General features: G+C 39.3%; 1 protein-coding gene across 2 annotated transcripts; it reads left to right on the top strand.

Annotated features, from left to right (window-relative positions):
* The first annotated feature begins 5,698 nt into the window (after positions 1–5,698).
* On the top strand, positions 5,699–12,986 carry rps15a (ribosomal protein S15a). 2 transcript variants are annotated; one of them, XM_052022269.1, is made up of 5 exons: positions 5,699–5,726; positions 7,675–7,812; positions 8,160–8,239; positions 8,722–8,807; positions 12,857–12,986. In XM_052022269.1, exons 2-5 carry the CDS (start codon positions 7,680–7,682, stop codon positions 12,948–12,950), a joined length of 393 nt encoding a protein of 130 aa, XP_051878229.1. In that variant the 5' UTR covers positions 5,699–5,726; positions 7,675–7,679; the 3' UTR covers positions 12,951–12,986. The 2 variants fall into 2 exon arrangements, with proteins under 2 accessions (XP_051878229.1, XP_051878230.1); XM_052022270.1 differs by lacking the exon at positions 5,699–5,726 and adding an exon at positions 7,462–7,486.
* The last annotated feature ends 11,084 nt before the right edge of the window (positions 12,987–24,070 follow it).

Genomic DNA, 24,070 nt, shown 5'->3' with positions numbered 1-24,070 from the left:
CATAATCAGCAATATAAAAGCCCTAAAACTTTCAAATAAAAATATTTTAAACCTTTACTTTGTCCTGATTTTCCTTTCAGTTTACTTCAATAAATACAGCAATTGATTTTAAATTTATTTCAAACTTTTCTAAGTTCAGAAAATAGTTTTCTCCAAATCCCCACTCTCTCCTGTCAGAACCCGTAGAAGTTTAAATCTATCCACAGTTAGCTAAAAACAGCTCCCTTTGCAACATCAATTTTGGAGAACCTGAATTTGCTGGAGAGATATTTTACAGCAAGCTTAGTTAACTGGATCTTTTACTGTACCTGCCAATTCAAAAACTGGAACTGCTGGATGTGCAAATTGATAATGGCCCAAAGAGGACAATGCTGGGCCTTTGGTGAACAATGGGACCAATAATTTATATCCTAAACCCAAAATGAGATTTAAGCATTGACAGATAATCAGAGGAATAGAAAATTGAATAATAAGGATTGAATTCAATGTCAAATCTGGTGTAAAAAATAAACCAAGAGAAGGGAAGGTTGCATTATAGGAGGTAGATAAGAAGGAACAGAAAGAAAAAAATCAAGAATAAAATGGTAGAGGTACAGGTGGTCTCACTGCATGAGAGAATTGGATCAATTCTAACCCTGGGTGCTGTCTATGTGCAGTTTGCATATTTTCCTTTGGGTGCTCCATCTTCCTCCCAAAGATGTGCAGGTTGTTAGGTTAGTTGGCCATTGTAAGTTGCCCCTAGTACATATGTGAGTGGCAGAATCTGGGTGAAGTTGATGACAATGTTGGAGATACAAAATGGGATTAATATAGGATTAATGTAAATAGTTGGGGCAATGGTCAGCATGGACTCAGTGGGCTGAAGGGCCTCTTTCCATGTTGAAGGTCCCTATGACATTTTTGAAGTCTTCAGCAATTAATAATGTGAGAATGCACATTCTTGGCCATTCACTTTCTAGACCAGAAGGGCTGACTGAGATTCTTAACAATTAATTATCATGCTATTAAAAGAGTTCTATCTACTTGAGATAAACTTTGCTTATAACAAACATGGTTCTAGCTTTTCCCCCATATCCCATCTAGCCCTAAGAACAATATCTAACTCCTTCTTGAATATATTTAATGATCTGTCTTTAACTAATTACTATAGTAGGGAATTCCACAGGTTTGCCATTCTCTGGGAGAAGAGACTTCTCCTCTCCTTAGACGGTGACCATTGAACCCGGACTGTCCTGCCATCAGGAGCATTCTTCCTGCATCTAATCTATCCAGGTTTTTATGAAATCCCCTCTCATTCTTCTGAACTCTGTTGAATATATGCCTGTAAACTGAGTAGGTTTGTAATTAACTGGGTGGGCTTACAATTGAATTCTGTGGGCCTATCACATTAGCATTATACAGGATCAAAACCAACAAGTGAAAAACTGGACATTTTGTGTTAATTATTTCTTATGTGATAGGTATCATTTCCTATCTCTTATTGCTTTTGTAAAGGTGGTAGATGGTCACTTTTTTAAAGCTCTGCAGTCTAAATGATAAGGAGATTCACATAATGCTGTATGACGGGAATTGGTTAATCACAGAAAAATTACAACACAGAAAGAGGCCTGCTGGCCTATCATGTCAATGCCGGGAAGTTCCACAATCTTTGGCTCAGTGATGATGAAAGAAAAATACTAAACGCCTATGTCAGTAAGGTATTTGACAGAGGATGGTTACATAGGTTAACAGCTTGGTGTAGATAAGAATTGTATAAGTTAACTGGCATGGAGTACTAGAAAAAAAAAGTGACTACACTATGTACCAACGAAACCTCTGCAGTAAAGACAACAGATTAGTGTCTTATTTATTGTAGGTGGCAGAGAAGCTTTAGGAAGTTAAGGCGTGAGTTAGGTTCTGCAGAATATTGAGCCTCAACTCCGCGCTCAAAGCCACAATATTTATCTAACTGGCTCACTGAGCTTCTGTGCAGTGGTGACTACCACTCCCCCCCCCCCCCCCCCCCCCCCCCGAGGTTTTGTTGGTTGGGGCATCGGCAGCTGTAGAAGCAAAGAAACCAGAGCGAAGGATGTTAAACTCTCTCTTGTTGTAAATGGGCATTGTCTGGCACTTGTACGATTTGCCATTTAACAGCCTATACCTGTATCTGGCTGCATTGTGTATGGGCTGCTTTGTAATTTGGGGAATTGTTGGCACGGCTGAACATTGCACAGTTGTCAGTGGGCAGCTCCACAGATGACCTTTTGATGACACAAAGGTCATTAATGAAGCGGCTGTGGAAAGTTGAGCCGAGGACATTGCTCTGAGGAATTCCTTCACTCATATCAGGGAGTTAAAATGATTTACTTTTTTTCATTTCATCAGTTCAGGTTAGATTTGAACCAAGGATCAAAAGACCAATATGCTACCATATAGAGCTTTCTATTGTTGCAATAAAATAAATATTTCCAAATTAAAATCAAAACTGGTTTAAATTTAAAACAGAATTGTACAAATAAAGCAAGCAGCAATGTGATAACTAGGCAGCAAACTAACTGAATAATTCTGTGTCATAAGATTTGTAAAAAGGCATTAGAATCTATTATTAAATACATGACAAAGGGCACCTTAAAAATAATAAAAGGCCAGAACTTGCAGCCAGTAGCCTGTTAGAATTTTGTAGGTATTGATGAGATCCCTTCTCATTCTTCTAAATTCTATTGTATATAAGCCTAATTGGCCCATTCACTCTTCATACATCAGTCCTGCCATCCCATGGATCAGTTTAGCGAATCTTAGGTGCACTCCCTCCAGAGCAGTACATACTTCTTTGGATGAGGAGACCAAAACTGTACATAATACTCAAGATGTGGTCTCACCAAGGCCCTGTACAATTTTATAAACCCTGTTCTGGTGCTTTAATCATGTCACTATGAAGGTCATATACCATTTGCCTTTTTAATCACCAGCTGCACCTGCACGCTTCCTTTCAGCGAACTTGCATAAGAACACAGATCTCATGCATGTGCCCCTTTCCCAATCTATCACCATTTTAATAATAATGTCTTCCTGTTTTTGCCACTAAGATGGATAACTTCATATATATCCACATTATACTGCGTCAGCCATGTATTTGTCCACTTTCTCAACTTATCCAAATCATTTTGGAGCTTCTCTGAATCCTCCTCGTTGCTCATACTCCCACCCAGCTTTGTGTCATCTGCAGACTTGGAGAATTACATTTAATTTCTTCATCTGGATCATTAATATATATCATGAATAGCTGGGATCCCAGCACAGATCCCCATGGTACTCCATTAGGCACACTCAAATAGTGGGGTTACATTTGCTATCCTCTATCTGTTAGAAATATTCCAGAGTCTAAAGAATGTTGGAAAATAACCATTCACTATTTCTAGGACCACTTTCTTAAGTACTCTGGAAATTATTAAAGTCTATCATCTCTTCAATGTTTATATCGTTCAGTTCCTTTCTCTCACAAGACCCTAGGTTCCCCAACATTTCTGGGAGATTATGTCCTCCTTTGTGAGATAAAACCAAAGTGGGTATTGGTCTGCAATGTCTTTGTTCCCCATTATGAATTCCCCTGTTTTGACTGTAAGGGACTAATATTTGTTTTCATTAATCTTTTACTCTTCACCTTTTTCTCCTCTAATACCATCTCTAATTTCCATTGTATGGCATGGTTGAGCCATCTTGATCTATCATAGCCAACTTTTACCGTATACTTTCATAATTTCCTTTATTTAGATTCAGGACCCTGCTCTCAGAATCAGCTCTCTCATTCTCCATCTTAATGAAGGATTCCACCATGTCATCGTCATTCTTTCCCAAGGGAGCTTGTTACACAAGATTTTTTATTAATCCTTTCTCATTGTACAACACCCATTTTAGGATGCTTGCTCTCTATTTGGTTCTTCAATGTATTAATCCAAAAAACCACCACAATCTCATCTCAGGAATTCTTCCTCTACAGTATTATGTACTAACTTGATGTAACTGCACTGTGTAATGAATTGACCTGTAAGATCGGTTTGTAAGACAAGTTTTTCACTGTACCTCGGTACAAGTGACAAGAATAAACCAATACTAATACCAATTTGGTTTACCCATCTACATGAAGTCACCCATGATTACCCAGTTGTACCTTTATCATGCATTTCTAATTTCCTGTTTAATGCCATACCCTACATCACCACTACATGCAAACCCCACCAATCTACATACAGACCCCACCAATGTTTTCTGACTTGGTGTTTCTTAGTTCTCCCCATATGCAGGAATCTCAATTTCTCCCTTTATCATCATCTCTTCGGTTATGCATTCATCTGGTCCATTCTCCTGTTCCTATATGTAGTATCACATGGCATGCGAAGCAACCCTGAGACTTATTTTAAGCCTGAGGAAAATAGGGGGCTATGTGGGAGGGAAGGGTTAGATAGATCTTAGAGCAGGATAAAATGTCGGCACAACATTGTGGGCCGAAGGGCCTGTATTATGCTGTAGTGTTCTATGTTTCTATGTACCATTGAGGTCCTGTTTTCTTACTTAACAGCTAGTTCTTTAAATTTATTTTGCAGGACTTCATCCCTTTTACTGCCTACGTTATTGGCACTGGCAGCATACGACCACTGGCAGTTCATCCATCCAGAATATCCATCAGCCACTAGGAGACATCCTTGATCAAATATAAGCAAAAGAATGTGGCAGGGAGTGAATCTGAAGTAAGTAAAAATTTAAAAAGTCAAAGCTTAAAGCTCTTTATCTGAATGCAGGTCAAACTTGTAACAAGATAGATGAGCTAGCAGTACGAATGAATTTGATCTAATTGGGATTAAAGAGATATAGTGGCAGGGTAACCAGGCCTGTGAATTGAATATTCCAGGTTATTCAACATTCCATTAGAATACGCAAAAGGGGAAAGAAGATGCACTAGCGTTATTAATCAAGGAAGGTGCTGAGTAGCGATATAGATGCAGTGAATAGTGAAGTGGAATTGGTTTGGGTGAAAACACGGAATAGCATGGGAAAGAAGACACTACTTGGAGTAGTCTTTAGGTCCCAATTATTACCTCTCAATAAGGCAATGCATAAATGAGGAAATATCAAAGGCATGTAAGAAGTGATGTGCAATTATAAGGGGTGATTTTAATCTGCATAAAGATTGGACTAATCAAACTGGCAAGGGTACTGTGGAAGAGGAATTTGTGCAGTGCGTCATGGATTATTTGTTAGAGCAGAATAAACCAAAACAAATTAAAACTAACACATTTTCTGTTTGTTTTGATAATTACGTTTCCAGCGGATTGGTTATTCGAGATGCTGAAACGTCCTATCTGCTGTTCGCCGCCAGTTTGCTCTGTGGGGGCAGATTTGAACGGCGGGTGACTGCAGCGTCTCCGCATTTACTCTTCAAACATTGAAACCGAGTTTGTATTACCTGTTGCCGTGCCTAAAACATTAACAGGTAGGGTTTAATACGAACCAGAGAGGAGACGGCTGCCCAAGAGGCTCCGAGTCTCAGTCCAGAAGCCGTTGCTAAATTACTAGGCATAGCTTAATAGAACAAGATAGACTGGGAATGTCGATGGCCGGGGGCGTGTTGATTACTCAGCCTGGAAGTCGATTTGAGTCACGTGGGGCGCGGTGAACGCGCGAAGGCCAGCGATGTCCCATGATGCGCCGCGTTTTCTCCTTCCTCCTCTTTCCGCCATATTGACGAACCGGTAAGATGCTCGAAGCAGCGGGCTGCTCGCAATCCGTTTTATATCGGCCTCATTTTAAGGCATCGAGTTTTACTTTTTTAACTGAAATCAAGTAGGCGAAGCAATGCTTCGTTCTGTAGGACTTTTGGCCTGAGGTACGCACGCTGTTGGTGTTAATTCTGTGCTGGACTATCGCCCCCCCCCCCCACCTCCGTGTCTGGAAGTCTCCCTCATGTGGTTCATTGGGAAGAGGCGGCGGCGCCTGGGGCTCGGGGTGGAGAGCAGGCAGTTGGGGCCACGTCCTGAGTGAAGGGACGGTTTGGGGTGATGGAGTGAGGTGGGGGGTGGGCGGTGGGATGGAGCCCGGACCGGTGGTGGCGCGGAGATCCGGGTATGTCTGGGGACTGGGAGGACGTGTAATGTTGACACACACTCGTCCTCCCAGCCCCCAGAAAAACCTGCTGGTTTCACTCTTACTCTGTTGACTCTTTTACCCACTTCGATGACCTCCCCCCCCCCGATTCCCCGTGCTAACATTGGTTGTGTGTGCTGTTCTACAGATATATGCATTGGTGAGGTCAGTGTGGTTGATGTAGTCAATGTCTGACAAGGGCCCACATGGAAAATTGGTCCAAAGGGTTAGATTTCAAGGGATCTAGGGCAAATTGGATCCAAGATTGCCCTGGTAATAGACAGAGGGTGGTGGTGGAGGGTTATTTTTGAGTTGAAGACGATGACCAATGATGTGTCGTGGGGTTAATTGCAGGGACCCCAACTGTTTATATAAATTGAAGACTTGGATTTGAATGTATATGAGATGTGATTAGTAACTTTGCAGATGTTGATTGAGAAGATTTCAATTCAATGATCAATTTGGGGTGATATTGATCAGTTGGTAAGATAGAGCAATGACAGACGGAATTGAATTTCTGATAAGTTTAAGGTGATGCACTTTGTATGTCGTACACTATTACTACTCCCAATGAACGGTCAGGCACTTAGGGAGTTTTCAGGAACACAGGGACCTTGGATTTCTGAAGTCCATAGATTCCTGAAGGTTGTAGCACAGGTAGCTTGTGGTGAAGAAGGCATATATGGTATTTCTTTTATTAGCTGGGGCATTGAATACAAGAGGAGCTTGTTCCAAGTATTACCCCTCAAAACATGCCTGTCAGATCTCCTCTAAATTTCGCCCTTCACCTTAAACCTTTGCCCTCCCTCCAGTTTTAGACTCCCTGCCCTGAGAAAAAGATTCTGGCTGGCTATCCTGTCTGCCCCTCCATAATTTTCTAAACTTGTAAGCTCACCCCGTCTCCTACATTCCAGTGCGAATAAACCCAGCCCATCCAATCTCTCCTCATAACTACAGTCCTCCATTTCACACACTATCCTATTGAATCTTCTGCACTCCATTGCTCCTACATCTTTCCTGCCGTGTGGTGGCGAACTGCACACAAATGTAGTCTAACCAAAGTTGTACGGGTGTTTCACCAGGACGTGGCCTGGGATGGAACGTTTTGGTTATGATACTGGATAGGCTGGGTCTGTTTTCCTTAGCGTGAAAGATGCTATGGGAGGACCCAATAGAAATATACGAAGTTAAGAGGTATAGGTAGGGTAAATAATAGAAAATGTTTCCTCAGAGCAGGGATATGCAAAACTAGAGGGCATAAGCTGAGGGTAAGGGGTAAAAAGTTTGGAAGTGATATGAGGAAAATAATTTTTTCACCTAGAGGATGATTGCTATCTGAAATGGACTACTGGAGGCATATTGAAAGCAGGTACTCTCATTACATTTAATTGTCTGAACTTGAATCACCAAGATTACAAATTAAATGCTGGTAAAGGGGATTGGTGTAAATGGGTGGTATTGATGGTCAGCATGCACCTGGTGGGCTGGTGGACTTGTTTCTGTGCTAAGTGCATCTGCCTCTGCTTGTTCAGAACACTGCTGTGTTTCCTCTTCTAGGCATTATGGTGCGCATGAACGTTCTTGCTGATGCCCTTACAAGCATCAACAATGCAGAGAAACGTGGAAAACGCCAGGTTCTCATCCGGCCATGCTCCAAAGTGATTGTGAGGTTCCTGACTGTAATGATGAAGCATGGTGAGGATTACTTTTGATAAAATTGTATTGTTAAAATCTTACTTGGCTCTGTCATATACATTGTTTTACTCATGGCAGTCGGTTACAGAGGTTGGAAATTTGAAAATGGCTAAATATTAGAAATGCGCAGCAAGTGAAGCACCATCTGCAGAGAGAGAAATAATGTTCCACCTGTCCTCTGGTGGTTTTCCAGAACATCTGTGTTTATTGCTTAGTACAGAAGTCTTCAATTGGTTTCTGATCCAAACCATCAAAATTAAGAACTTCTGCTCTGGGAATGCATATGAAGTGTTCATAAATCAATGAGTGTCTGTTCTGACCTCAAAACACTGTTTTCATATTTGCAGGCTACATTGGAGAGTTTGAGATTATCGATGATCACAGGGGTGGAAAAATTGTTGTTAACCTCACAGGGAGACTGAACAAGGTAAAGAACAGATTTTTTGATGTAAACGCATCTGTTACAACTTTTTTTAGGTCTTATTAATCACTTGTTTCATGGTTCTTTCAGATGTTTCTCCAGATTTTTTTTTGGCATAATCTGTTTTCTGCAATTCCCATACATTTAACAACATTTTTTTAGCATTCACCTTTCATAGGAGTGAATGTTCTTGCCATCTGGGTGTCAATTATTTCACTGTTTTTGTTGCAAATATTTCATCACTGCATGTACTGCTGCTTGTGTTGGTCTTGTAGAGTATATACTTTGTATGTTGGATTTGTGCATTTATTCCAAAAACAATGTATTTTTCTTTGCCATTGGTTTGCAAATTTAACTGATAACATAGTTTGGCAAGAACTGCATAATTTTCAAGTACTTGTGTGCCATGTTAACTGTTTTGTGTAGGTAGGTGAATAACACCTAATAGATTATGCATAGCCTGACTTGTTTATTTTGTTTCTTAATAGTGTGGTGTCATTAGCCCCAGATTTGATGTTCAAGTAAAAGAACTAGAAAGGTGGCAGAATGGTCTTCTGCCTTCCCGTCAGTTTGGGTAAGAATGCTTATTGGCTCTTGGGTATCTGCATAGATTTTTATAATACTCCTGTTCAATGACTGACTGCCTTGTACAGCTTTCTGATTTGTATCTGCTTTTTACTCTGGTTTTGTTTTGGTCATTGTGCCAAACCACTAATCCTGCTGATTTTGCATTCTTTGACTTGATGCATCTTCCTGTTCCTGTGCTGTACTGGTCTGGTCTATGTTCCTGCCATCAGTGGTCTTGCTTTCATCAGATCCTTGGAGTTTCCTGCCATTTTCAAGAAAAGTCTTAAACCCACAGCTTTTGGTACCTGGTTTTAATATCTCCATCTCTGTACTATTTGTGCCTCAATAGCATTTGGGGTCTATTTTCTTTTTAAAAGTCAGTTTGTGTAATTGTTGTTCTCTGGCTCTCTTTTTGGCTGCTTTGTAGGGTATGCTGATTGCAATATCACAGGGCAAAATGTAGTAGTGATTCTAGCTGCCTGCCTAGCGTGCTTAAGTTGCTATTGATTAACTGAGGAAGTGAACAGGGTCACCTGGAGTTACTGTGGAATTGAGAACTGTCAGCCAGCATCCTAGCTGTATAGACCTCAGTCATAGGGTATAGCCTGATTTGAAGACCACAACATTGATGTGTTTCATTACTTGGGTGATGTTTGAGTATGAGATAACAAAAATGAGGATATGCTGCTTTGGGGAGGGGAGGTGACTTGAGTTTTGAATTAAGGACCCCAAGACTAAAAATTGTCATCCTTCAGAGATTGAAATGGCACTGAATTAGGTGCGGCTATGCATGCCCCTTTTTTAAAAAATCTATATTGAGTTGAGTTGACCATGTAATATTTAGAGTTTTGACTTGCACTATTCAAAGAAGAACTGGCCCTTACTGCAGTGTTTTAAGCATCTTGGAATGAAATGCATCTTTCCATTTGCTTTCAAAGAGCATTTGTAACATAACCAGAGAGCATTGGAAATATTTTGGGTAGTTTGGCCTGTTGAGTATTTCGAGCACTTTGTTTCTTCACATTTGGGGATGTAAATATTTATTGTATCGTTTGACTACAATCTACATTACATTAATCTGCATTTTGATTCCTGCTTGTCTTGGTTATCATTCCAGCTTAGACTGGAAATTCCTTTGATTTACATGCTACTGCTAAAAGGAAGGTGGAAATCTAGACCCAGTTTTTTCCCATATCAATGAGATCGCTGTAAATCACTGTCTTACAGTCTTCCAAATTTCTGCTGCTTATCAGCTTGACATTTGTCTTGGTGAATTTTTCAGTTTTCTGGATGTAGGAGGTGTCTGTTAACAAAACCTATTGTCTCTTTGCAATAGCAACATTTTATTTTAAACTGGGAACTTGGGTCTTCTCAACATCTGCATGCACAAAAGCTCAGGCTTATCACAGCATCAACAAGATTTTTCTAATAGCATCTCAAAGGAAATTCCTGCCCTCATCTTGATGTATTCTTCCTAATCATTCCTCTACATCTTGATCATTGCCCAAAGACCGATGAGCGAACACTTGTGACACGTGTTATAGGTCTCAGAAGCTATGTCATGAACTTGCTAGCTTGAATGAAGTCTTGTATTAGCCTTGTCCGCATTACTTTAATCTGGAAATAGTAATGCAAAAAATCTACCAGCATCCAACTACTTTAGAGGTTCCTTCAATTTATGTATGAGGAAGGGACTAACTTTTACAAGACTAGCTAAAAGAATTGTAAATTACACGTGGAAGTACAGGCAGTGGGTGTAAAAGGGACAGTGTAATCCATCAGTTGATGTATGTTTGCCTTTGGCTTTTCTCTCGTTCAGGCTAAGCCTTTGAACTGCAGAGATTGGTCTAATATGCTAATTTTGACTTCGGTTTGCGTGAAAAGGATTAATTCGTAGAGCTGCTCATTGTGTAGAAAACTGTTTAATGTGCCTGCTGATGCGAATTTCACTACTCTTTTAATATGCCAACTTTTCACTTCTTGTAATTGCATTGGCACGCACAGTTTTTGATCGGGAGTATTTGAGAAACTTTTTTCAGTAATGTATGATTGAAATCTCTATCCTCCTGCTGCAACCTCTGGTGTATCCATCCATTCCATAAGAAAATGAATCCCTTTGCTATTTAGCTCTTGATGAGACACCTAGCTGCACTTTTTATAAATTAAGTTTTGAATTTTCCTGCTGCGCAAGGTCAGATTTGTTTGGGATGGGTGACTATCTGCAACTGGTTTATCTATGTTACAACTTTATATAAGTTTTAAGTTTTTGGATTCAATGAACAACTCCAAAGGATCAAAATTTCTGTATACACAAGCTAAATTCAGATTAAAGTTTTAATCCACCAAGTTAACTACTGAACTGCCCTCTTGTGAATCCAAAATCCTAAAACTACAATTTCCTACTTCTTCACTTTATTGCTACCTAGCTAAATGAGCATCTGTACAACTGGGTGTTGTATGTGTATGTTGGGGTGATTGGCTCACACCAGTGCTGCCTGGTACCACAAGGCTGTTTAAAGTGAGGAGTGATAAAGTAAAAATGTGATCTGTCCAATTTTCTGTACATATGGGTGTAATTCCTTTTCTGCCCATAGCTTATTTTTAATCTTAACAGTTTGTCAGCTGTATCTTCTCTGCAGCAGTATTTTGTGCTTCATAGTTGGAGGAATTGATTGTTACATTTAAATATATAAAAGAACCAAGGCATGTAAACTAATTCTAACTCGAATTTATCACTTAAATGAATAAATTTCTGGCTAGTTGGAAATGAAAAGAATTTACTTAATGCTTGGTTATCCATTTTAAATTTACTGTAAATTCAAGATGGATACTCAAGGCGTCTTTAAAAATCTCCTGGTGAACATTACAGCATATTTTTGTTGTTTGGGTGCGGTGGTATTACATAAGAAAATTGTGTATTTATCATTCCAGCTTGTAGAGCAAGTAATTTTTATTGGAAAAACTTGGGAGTGTAGTGATCTGAGGAGAATGGGAATAGATTTCAAATGGTTGAAGGTCCGCAATAGGGGCAGTTCAAATGTTATGTAGAAAAATATTTTATAATTCATTGGGGATAAATGTAGCAAATGAACTAGAGCACAATTCTAAATGTGTGTAGGAACAGTCTAGGGGTATATGTGCAGAAATAAAGTGGCAGGGCAGTTTAGAGTTTTAAGAATATCTGCAGAATTTTGGGAGTTATAAATTAAAAACAGTGCAAGAACAAGAACTGTCAGTTGGGGTTCAGAAGAGATTTTCTAAATTGGTTCCAGAGATGAGGGAACCTTAGTTGTATGGAGTAGTTAGACTTGTTACCTCCTGGGTTCCAGTAATGACGAGATCTGAGATTTAAAACCATGACTGGAGGCAAACCCAGCATCAAGAATCAGAGAACACTGAGCAAATGTTGTCAAAAGAATGAAAAGTGACATTAAGTTATTTTATAATGTAAGGGGTGATTTAGAATCTGGACTGTGCTGCAAGGTAGACTATTGGAGAGTAATTGTAGAGATCAGAAGAGAGCTTGATGAGTACTTGGGGGAAGAAATTGCAGTGCCATGGAGGATTGGGACAAGTTGGATTGCTTTTACACAGAGCTGGCATATAATTGATGTGCTGAATATCAACCCCCTGTGTTGAAAACTTACGTGAAGTTCTTGGGGGGGGGAAATACTTTACAGTTGAAAGACGAGATTTCTATGTTTATTTAATTTGTGTCAGCTATTTTGAGTCTGAAGTTGATTTTTTTGGAATATGATTGGCAATATTTGGGGTCCAAATTGCTTTTTGTCCATGACACCCTTTTCATTCTTTGGAGAAGGTTTTATGATCGGCATTTTATTAGAAAATCAGCAATCTAGCCTTTAAAGACTAAAATGTCGATACCAATATCTTGAGCATTAATGCAAAGAAATTTGGGTATGCATAAACTTCAGTCCAATCCAAGAATCTTGTTTCCAAGGACAGTGGCATAAGCTTGCTTTCTACTGCATTAAAGAATGTGAATTGAAGCCAGAAGTTTGCCATTAGGAAATAAAACTTTTTTTTAAATTATAGGTACCTCGTTCTCACAACCTCAGCTGGCATCATGGACCATGAAGAGGCCAAACGAAAACACACAGGAGGAAAAATCTTAGGATTCTTTTTCTAAAATGTGAAACCAGTCTGCAATAAAATATCCAAACAATTTGTTTTGTCACTTTTATTTTCAAACAAATTGAGTGCTCTTTAGTGCAAGTTTTATGTATCAATTTGAGCAGGTTGCAGTGATTTTTTTTGTGTGTGGTTGCCTGTTGTACCAAATCTGAAGTCAGATAGTAAATTTCTTTTGTTTTCGGCTTTCATTCCTGTTGTCTACAATGGTGATCTACTCCTTGGCCTCCCAAAGGCAAGTGATCTCTATTGTGAATAAATGGGCCCCAAGATTGTTTATGTGCACCTTTTGCATATTCTTTCATGCAATTGCTCCAATTGCACCTCCTGCCCCAATTGCTTGGACCTTGAGTTCTATCATTGCTTTCAAGGCATTCCTTCAGAAATTGCAACCTTTGACCTAGATTTCTAAAAACTTAATTAGTGTCAAATTCTGTTTTGATAGTGTGAAAGTATCTTGGAATACTCTACTGTGCTACTTGGTTACAAATTCTCGAAAAAAGGTTAGACCTTTATGATCCAGGAGGCCATTTAATTTGTCATGCCCTTGTCTTTTTCGACTGTACTGCAGTTTGCTGTTGAGTTGCTATATCTGGTTCCACCACTCTTCTGGATAATACATTCCAAATCATTTTTAAATTATTTATCCCTCTTTTGCCTTAAAACTGTATTCCTACAATTCATGATAGAAAAGCTCACTATCAATCAAATCGGCCCTCTTCCATTTGCTTGCAAGGCAGTCCCAACTTTTCTAGGCTAATTTTAAATGAAGTCCTTTGAGATTCTCAAATGCCATCTACAGTCTCTGCGGTGCATGATGTTTCTGCAATGTCTGACCAACAGGTTGCCTGATGAATCGGTGCTGCAGACTTGGTGTGTTGTACTAAGTTTGCTAATTATACAAGGATGGGAAAATGAAGTTTGCAAAGAGTTATGAATTGAATGGGGAAAACCTGGCAGGTGGGAGTACATTGTGCAGAAATGAAGTTATTCTGGCAGAGAAACAAAAGCTGAATAATTAGAAACTTGAATGTTCAGATGGCTGTGTCTTTGTAGCAGGAACAAAGCATGTAGGTATAGCAAGTACTTGAAGGCAAATATGTGGTGGCCTGAGTATAAGTAGACAATTTCTGCCACAATTATCTAGGACTTTTGTGAGAGTATTGTGGTGGAGGGTTTTTGTAATCAGTAGTGTACCACAGGGACTGGTGCTGGGACCCTTAGTGTTTGATAATCCATTAATGATTTTTTTAGGTATATTTATTAGTCACATGTACATTGAAACACACAGTGAAATGCATCTTTTGCGTAGTGTTCTGGGGGCAGCCTGCAAGTGTGCCATGCTTCTGGTGCCAACATAGCATGCCCACAACTTCCTAACCCATACGTCTTTGGAATGTGGGAGGAAACCGGAGCACCCGGAGGAAACCCGTGCAGACACGGGGAGAACGCACAAACCCCTTACAGACAGTGGCCGGAATCGAACCTGGGTCGCTGGCGCTGTAAAGTGTTATGCTGACTGCTACGCTACCAAGGCTGTTGAAGGTCATAGTGAGGTCTATCAGTTGGTTTCCTTCCAGGTCATTTTATGGGAAGTTTTCTTTGAAGACATTATTTTCCAATGAGATGTTAATCTCTAAAATTTTAAGCAAAGAACCCTTACTGCTTATTTGTTTGAGAGAGATGTAGTATTTAGCTCCTAAATAGTAGCAGATTATCTGTTTCATTCAAGAGAGCAAAAGCCTTTTATTTATCCCCATATCCTTCAGTCAGTCAAATGTTTATAATCAAACTGCTGTCAGAATATGCACAGAGCAACCCAACATTAAGCTAACAATGTTATTTATTTCAAGGGGAATTGAATACAAAAGTAGGGAGATCAAGACTTAGTTATGTAGGGCATTGATGAGATCACATCTGGAGTGTTATGTATAATTATCAGTCTCCTTATTTAAGGATGGATGTTAATTCATTGGAAGCAGTTCAGAAGGTTTACTAGGCTATACCTCCAATAGCTGGAGTAGTCATGAGGAAAAGTTGATCAGACTAGGCTTGTGTCTACAAGTTCAGAAGAGTACTTAATTGAAACCTACAAGGCCCAGAGGGGTGTCGACAGGATGATGTGGAAAAGATAATTCCTCTTGTGAGAGAATCTAGAACTAAGTGTCAAATAAGTCATCTCCCATTTAAGATGTGAAATATTTTCTGAGTTGAGTCTCTGGATCTCAAAATGTGGTATCAGAATCTTTGAATACAAGGCAGAGATAGAAACTGACAAGCAAGAGAGATACACCAGTTACAGTAAATAGGAATGTGAAGCTGAGCTTGCACTCAGTTCCCACAGTATCATTAAAATGCAGTGGGTTTGAGGGGCTGAGTAGCCCACTGCTGCTTCTAATCTGTGTTTGTATGCAAGACTCACAAGCCTATAATTACTAGGCCTATAATTGACCTATTGTTGCTGCCCTTGAATGAAGGTACGACATTCCTCCAGTCTTGTGGCACCTCATCTGTGGCCAGCAAGTGTCCATACCCTAGCAATCTCTTCCCTTGCCTCTCGTGGCAGTCTGGAATACATATCAAGTCTTGGAAATTTATCCACCATCAAGCCCATGAAGACATTTAATGCTTTTTAATAATATATTTTAGAATTGCGCTACCAATATCGCTGTGAATTCTTAAATATATTCAATGTCCTCCTTGAATGCAGATGAGAAATACTCATTTAAGACCTTGCCAATGTCCTCTGGCTCTATGCATAGATTGTTATTCTGTTCCCTGATGTGATCTGGTGTTTACCTAGTTACCCTTTTGCTTTTAAATAATTATAAAATGCTTTGGAATTTTCTTGATCTTGTACACTAGTGATACTTCACGGCCCCTCTTTGCCATCCTAACTTTAATTTCAAGTAACCCCCTCCCCCCCCCCCAATTATTCCTGATTGTCCTGTTCACAAACAAGATAAATCCAGTCCATCAAATTGTTGCCCGTTTAGTATTTTTAAATCGTCAGTACAGTGATGGAAGGTGTCATCAACAATGCAATGAAGCAGTAATTACCAGTGACCTGCTCTCAGATGCCCAGTTTTCTTTTTTTTTGCTTCAGTCTTCATTGCGATGACAAAAGAGCTGAATTCCAGAGGTGAGTGAGTGACTGCCCTTGAAGTCAAGGTGGTATTTAATTATTGCTTCAAGGAACCCTAGTAAATGAACATTGGAGGAAAAACTCTTGAATGGCTGGAGTCAGACATTGGTCAAAGGAAGATGGTTGTTGGAGGTCAATCATCGCAGGTCATCACTGGAAGTTCTTCAGGGCAGTGTGCAAGGGCCAGCCATCTTCAGTTGCTTCATCAATTACCTTCCAATTTAGCAGTGTTCAATTCCATGTGCATCTCCTGAGTAAAAGAAGCAGTCAGTGCTTGCTTGACTTCATTCAGCAAGATCCAAACAACTAGGGTTTGGTCTGACAAGTGACTATTAAAATCTGTAGCAAGTGCCAGCTAATGACTATTAATGATACAGCTGCTGCATGCAGGACAAGCTGCAGTGAATGACTCACTTTGTAACACCTGGAAACATTTTCACTATCTCAAATGTGCAAATTAAGAATGTGATGGAATACTCTTCACTTGCCTGGATGAGTGCAGCTCTAACAACCTAAGAAGCTTTACACTATTCAGGACAAAGCCTGGTTCATTAGCATTCCCATCAGCCAGCCTAAACATTTATTTGTTCTGCTACTGGCAGCACATGGTGGCTACAGTATGTACCGTCTACCTCCCAAGCCCATCATCTCTTAGCGACAAGAGCAGGAGGATTAGGGGGAACCTCACCACCTGCAGATTTCCCCTTCAAGTTGCACACGTGGAAATATGTCACTGATCCTTCATCTTCACTGAGTTTAAATCCAATAGCATAATTAAAATGCCTTCAGCAGAAGGACTGCAGTGTTCAATAAGGTGGCTTGAGGGCAGGTAGAGCTGGGTAATAAATTCTGGCCTTGGCCTGTGATGCCCTGATCCTGAAAAATAATGGGGAAAAAAAACAGTAACCATGCATCTGACCTCCACGATCAAAGAATATGAGATTGTCCTTGAAAGGACACAGAAAGAGTTTTGAGTGTTGGTCTGTTATATAGTATGGTTTTGGGGGAACTTCTTTTGTGATTAAATATGAATTATATTTTGGATCAATGCAGTTGAAGATTTCAACTGAAGATGAATTCTGAGAATTGCACTATTGTCGATGCCAATTTGGAAAGTTTTATGGTAGAAGAAACATAATAGGGCAAACAAAAAGCAAAAATGGAATTAATGTAGGATTATTGTATAAAAGAAAAAATGAAATTAATATAGGATTAGTGTAAAATGGGTGGTTGGTCATTGTGGATTTGGTGGGCTGAAGGGCCTGTCTCCAGGTCGATCTCTCTATGACTATATAAAGGTCCTGCTGAAAAGTTGAGTTGAATTTCTCAACAGGCCAAATGAAGACAATCCAAAGAATGCACAACATTGCTGTATTTTCGGTTAGGCCAGTTTTCAACTACGTTGTGTGAAGGAATTTCTAGACCCCTATCATCTCTAGTTTGGAGCTGGTTATATCATTTCCTTTGGTAGTATTTGGCATTGCCCCTTAATTATCCATAAAAAAATACAATAGAAACTTGACCCTTCTGTTAAGGAAGTTCTGGTGTCATTCATTGTCAGCATTTATCCAACCTGTTATAGAGTTATACAGCACGGATATAAGGTCTTCGGCCCAACTTGTCCATGCCAACCAAGAAGTTTATCCAAGCTAGTCTAATTTGTCTGCCTTTGGCCCATATACCTCTAAACCCTTCCTATCCATATACCTGACTAAATGTCTTTTAAACATTGTAATTGTACTCGCCTACAACTTTCTCTGGCAGCTAGTTCCATATACCCATATTCTATAGCAGAAGTCTCCTCTCAGGTCCCTTTTGAATTTTTCCCCTCTCATTAAATCAAGTCTATGTCATTATGATATGCAATATAACATTAAATTTATGTCCTCTAGTTTTACACTCCCCTACCCTGGGAAAGAGACTGTGGCCATTTGCCTTATCTATGCCCCTCGTGATTTTATACACTAATAAGTAAAACAGGCCTTGAAAGGTTAAATGGTCATTTAGGACTCCGCAGATATTAACATACACTACCCTTGACTAACACAGTGATAGGTCCTTTATGTCTAGGTACAGTCTTGATGGGATTCTATAAATGGATTCAAAACCACAAGTGACTTCTAAAGAGGAAATCAGGAAAATCTTTGTTACTTCCTCTCAATGATTATTTTTTTAGTGTTGATTTTGGAAAAAAACGGGAAACTTACAATTGTATAGCACCTTTCATGACTTAAGGCAGCCCTGAAGCATAAGAGTACTTTTTTCAGTGTAGACACCATTGTAATGTAGAAAATGAGGCCGGACATTTGCAGACAACAAACTCTCACAAACAGCAACATGATAATGTCCAGATAATCTGTTTTAGCAATATTAATCACATATTGGCCAGAGCTCTGGATATAATATTGAAATAGTTGTCATTGGATCATATACTCCACTCATGAGAGGGCAGGTAGATCCTCTGTTTAATGTCTCGTTAAAAAGATGACATTTGAGTTGAGAGTCTTTGGATCTCAAAATGTGGTATCAGAATCTTTGAATACAAGGCAGAGATAGGTATTTGACAAGCAAGGGGTTGAGAGATTAGACCAGGCGTAATTCTTTGAGAATGAAACCCTTTCAGAGTACTGTACCGTTTGACTGTTTTGTTTGTTCTTCAGTTCCTGGAGTGGTCCTTGAACCTTCTGATTCAGTGATAAGAGTGCCTTAGTAGAGCTCTAACTTTGTTCCTTTACCCACATACTCCCTACCCTCTTTCCTTTTAAATTTGTGATGGATTTTATTTCTAGTGCTGTTTCTTGCCAGGTATTTATATTCTAATAATCTTCTTGTTTTATTCCTTTAGTGGTGATTTAAATTTATATTCACTTGTTGCTCATTCACTAGTTGAAGTGGTACTTTCCTGATTTGATCTTTTGAAACCTCTCATGGTTCGAAATCTAACTACAGAGCCTGACGTAAATTTTTTCCAATCAAATGATTCTCTTTTGCTCTGCTCTTTTTTAACTAATAATTGATTATCCTTGCAACTCTGGCTTTGTAGCATTGTGGTACAGGTACTGGACTAATACCTAGGGTTCTTTGTCATTAACCTAGACATGCAAGTTCAATCCACTGTAACAGCTGAGGCAGTTAAATTCAAGTAATTAAATAAATTTGCAATTAAAAAAAGACTACTTTCAGTTGCAATAAAAATTGCTGTGAAGCTTCTTGACTGTTGTAAAAATCCAGCTGGTTCATTAAAATCTGCCATCCATACCCAGTCTGGCTCAAACCCATCAATGTGGTTGACTCTTAAGTGCCTCAGTCAGGGGATGATAAATCCCAGCATTGCCATCAGTGTCCACATCCTGTGAGTGAATAAATTAATAAAAAAAATCTTTCCTAAAATATTGTCTTGAATATTGCATTATGAGTTTCATCTGATATCTACACTTAATTGGCCCTGGAGCTGCTTATAGTTTTCATTTAATTCTGGTGTGCTCCTTTAGCCCAAAGTCACATCATGTGCACCATGAATATACCCTAACCCCTGAAGGAAGCCACTGTTTACAATCCTGATATCTGAAACACATTCACGCCATGAGTTTTCCTTTGACGTAATTGGTACTAGTTTTCAGAAGCTTACTCTTGCTCAAATTTCTGCTCATTTGAATGCATCCAGAGTAAAAGCTTCCATGAATCTGCATAATCAGGTTGTATTTTCAATTTCTGATAATGCCTCTTTGAAGCTCTTTTTGTTACATTAAAGGTGACTTATTTAATTCTGATTATAAGAATATTCTTCAATGATGCAATTTTATTGACTCAGCTGAAAATGGCTTAATCAGAAAAATGAGCATATTTAATCAGTGTCATTTACACATCCGACAGCAACCTGATTTTAAATAGCTGAAAATGACGGCTTAAAGTTACATTACAGGTTACATTAGTGAATAGTAGTAAGATCATGGTGAATTAAGACTTTTAAAAGCATCTAAGATGTCTGTTAATGAATGCACAAAAAATGATCTTAATTTTTAAAAGCCCCCTTGAAGGCTTTTAGTGCAAACTTGCCATGGTAGTTAATTGAACTGGATCAATTTTCTGGGTGGGGCTGGTTTCTGACTTGACATTCATAAGATTAGCATAAAAGATCATAGTAACACATTATGCTTGATGTATCCAGTGCATGATAGTATTTGATTTTGAACTGATTAGAGAGATAACTGATGAATTGTACTGATAAAATGACTGCTTTCATCATCCCTTTTGAAAATTCATATAAACTGTTCTCTTCCTTTATCAGTCCACTGTTAATTCCTCAAAGAACTATTAAAATAGACACGATTTATTGCAAATCCAAGCTTGTATTCCTTAGTTAACCAAAGTCTTACAAAATATGCACTAATTTATTCTATGGTAATTTAAAATCAAAGCTACTGGAAATCTGAAATGAAATCAAAATGCTGGAAAGAGCAATGAAATTAACGTTTCAGGTCAAAGACCCTTTATCAAAACTGGGAAAGTGAGAAAATTAGTTAATTTTTGCCTAGAAGGTGGAGAGTGGGAATGAATGGGACATAAGGAATATCTCAGGTAAGGTGCACCAAGGTAGTGCAGGTGATGCCAATGTTTGTGGAGCCAGTTGGTTAATAGGTTAGTGGTACTTGATGGTCAGCATGAACAGGGTGTACTATATGACTCAATATCTTGATCATGGTCAGAACCATTCCTATATCCCCTCTGAATCTCCTCAGCCTTCGAGCATGAATGGAAGCAAAACCCAGTATCTATCCAACTTTGAGCTCTACCATTATTATTTGTACTACTTCCTCATTTAGAGTTATTTTATCCACTTGTGCCACATCTTGTTCAGCCTGCTCATTTCTACTACCAAACTACTAACGTGCGCTCTGAGATATCAGGAAAATTGTTTGTGCTATAACAGTATTTTTGAAGAATACTTTGTAGAGCACTTTGCAATATTTTGAAATTATGAAGATTGCGCCTTAAATGACTTACTTTCTGATGGAAGGAAAGATAATTCCAAGGTTAATTTCTATTATAGCATGTCTCTGTAAGTCAAGGCAATTGCTGGGAAATTCCCAGAGGTGTCTCCTAATCATAGCTAGAAAATTGGAAGTTCTGTTGGTGCAGTTTATGCAGGATTTCTGGTGGCTGAGCAGGATATACTGTACCCTTTGAGGAGAGATTTCAAACAGCAGGAAATTCATTCTGTGAAATTTAATATTATTGTGTCAAAGGAAGTGTAGATCTTGTCCATTATTTTGCAGTGAAGGTTTCTTAGCTTTGTTGGAGAAACGGATGACTGAAATCAGCAGATAGTTAAGAAAATGAATAATTTAAAGGTGAAGAGGAGAAATGTAAAGCTAATAGTAGGAATGCGCAGAGGACAGACTACACCACTAGATGCTGCTCTGCACCGTGTTTATGAAAAGTTGATAAATGACAGCAGTTGTGCTTTAGCCCCATGAATGAAGATTCTACTGCAATTTGCCTTGGAGAAGATCTAAAAGAATCCATACCACAATCTCAGGAAACGTGTTCATTATAGGACAAGGGCAATCCACCTGCTCCATCCACCCCCCCCCCCCCCCCCCCCACCCCCGCCGCAGAATATCCTGGTTACTTTATAGAATCATAGAGCAATACAGCATGGAAAAAGGCCCGAGTCCATGCCGACCACCAGCCACCCATTCAAAGACGACCCCCACGTTATGGCCATTGGGTTTACGGGAATTCGCCCTTACGGAGTTCACAAGTTAGTGATATGAGATGCAGATTAAAATTCGCTCTTATGGAGTTTATGCATGGAAAAAAAAATAAAGTGTGAAGGAAACAACAAATCTTTCTCAATTTTTATTTTTAGTCACCTAATACTGTGGAGCAATAAGATTTGGATATGATGTCACCATGTCAATTGGTTTGGCAGTCACAGCCAAGTCCCTCCTTTGCTGCGCCCTCTCCAGTCCAAGGACATGTGAACAGACATCTCAGAGTGCAGCACTGCTGCACTCTTCGTCTACAAGACATTTTCTCTGATGCCCAGCATTGTGGGGAGCCGCAGTATCCACACCAGCTCCTTAAAGTAATCCCTCAGCCTTTACTCCACTTCCACTAAGTCACCACGCGTTAACCCATTACCTCTCTGAACTTCTTCTACACTACCTTTCTCCCATACACCACAATCCTCAAATCCCATCCCTTTTCCTGATATCCCCACTTCCTCAACCCTTTCCTAATCCATGGCATTAGTATTAAGTGACTAAAAATAAAAATTGACAAAATTGTTGTTTCTTTTGCAGGACCCTTGTCCAATCCCCGAGTCTAATGTTGGCCTCAACTATTGTATAACAACGGTGGGTTACTTTGTTATTGTCGATAAAATGGCTTAATATGAGAGAAAACATCCCATAGGAATGCATTTCTGTTTAAGATATGGGATACAATGGGAAAAGGGGGTTCGCATTCTAGAAAATCACGATACGGACGTTTTTCTAGGAAACCCTTCCGTTATGTGGGGGTCACCTGTACACTATTCCTTCATTAATCCCATTCTTTTTATTCTCCTCACATTCTCATTAATTCCCCTCCCGCCCCTGATTTTACCACTCACCCATATGCTATGGACAATTTACAGTGGGAAATTAGCCTACCAACCTGCACATCTTTGGGACATGGGAGGAAACTTGAGCACCTGTGGGAAACACACGTGGTCACAGGGAGAACGTGTAAAATCCACATAGACAGCAGCCGAGGTCAGAGTTGAACTCAGGCCTTTGGTGCTGTGAGGAAGCAGCTCCGCCAGCTAAGCCATATTGTGCACCAGCTTTGAATGAGAGTCTGCTTTTATAAAGTCAAATACCTGCTGGATAAAATCTTATGGTTAGAAATACCTGCCTGTTAGAACTTCCTTCTTTAAATCCTTGGAAAGTTTGCTGGAAAATATTTTAAATTTTCTTCTGCTTCATTTCTGAGTTATTTGGCATGACAAAGTAACAACTAATAGGCACCAAGGTTTCCATCAGTCCTAATGTTGCAGATCTTTCAGGTCTGTGTTCTCTGCACTGCAGCAAGGTTTCAGCCAGACCATATGAATGAACCATTTTACCAAACTCTGGGCAGGTACAGCACACTGTACTGGGCAAAGAAAGAGGGAAATGGAGTATCAGGCATTAATCATTTAATTCAGGCTTTACCATAGATCTTTAAGTAATTATTGTAGTGTGCCATAAATCACAATATGGATAATTGTAATGATTGAAGTGTTTTTAAAGAGTGACCTTCTTGTAGCTTGAGTGTCAGTGCCCACGTGTGTTGATTAGCACATGCACAAAAATTAGTGTACAATGCAACTCCACACAGCCAACCATCTGTAAAAAGTAGCATATAAAGGAGAGTTGCAAACGATATTCTGCAGTGCCGAACCAAAGGAAACTGAATCTCTGTCAGCCTGGACATCAGTTTCCCAATGGCACTTCACTGGGGCAGAGTTTGTTTGTATCCTTTGTTTAGAGAACAAAAGGGAAGGGAAAAGCTTGCCTTTCTGTCATGACTTTCACAAACTTGGAATGTCTTTACAACCCATGAATTACTTTTAAATGGTAATCACCGCGCTAATATATAGAAGAGTGATTTATGTACAGCAAGATAAGCCATAATGGAAAAAATAGCAATATCATGTTGGTTGTGGGAATAGCATTGGCCAGGATGTGAGGAAAATGGCCCTAGTCATCTTTAAATAATGTCTGAAGGCACGCAAGGATTTACTTAACTTCTCATCCAAAAATGACACTTCAGCACTTTCATTCCATTCTATTTTGTAATCTACATCACTTAATGTATAATATGAAAAAATTAGACTTTGAAGAAGTTTTTGTGACCCAAATATTAATTGTGTATACTACATTCACTTTAACCTCCATTCCATGTTCATGTTTTCAGATGTAATTTTGTTACAGAGAATGAAA

Source organism: Pristis pectinata, chromosome 8 (assembly GCF_009764475.1).
Source record: "Pristis pectinata isolate sPriPec2 chromosome 8, sPriPec2.1.pri, whole genome shotgun sequence".
NCBI classification, from domain to species: domain Eukaryota; kingdom Metazoa; phylum Chordata; class Chondrichthyes; order Rhinopristiformes; family Pristidae; genus Pristis; species Pristis pectinata.
Note: the sequence above shows the minus strand (reverse complement) of the source record. Positions and strands in the feature narration are given on the sequence as shown.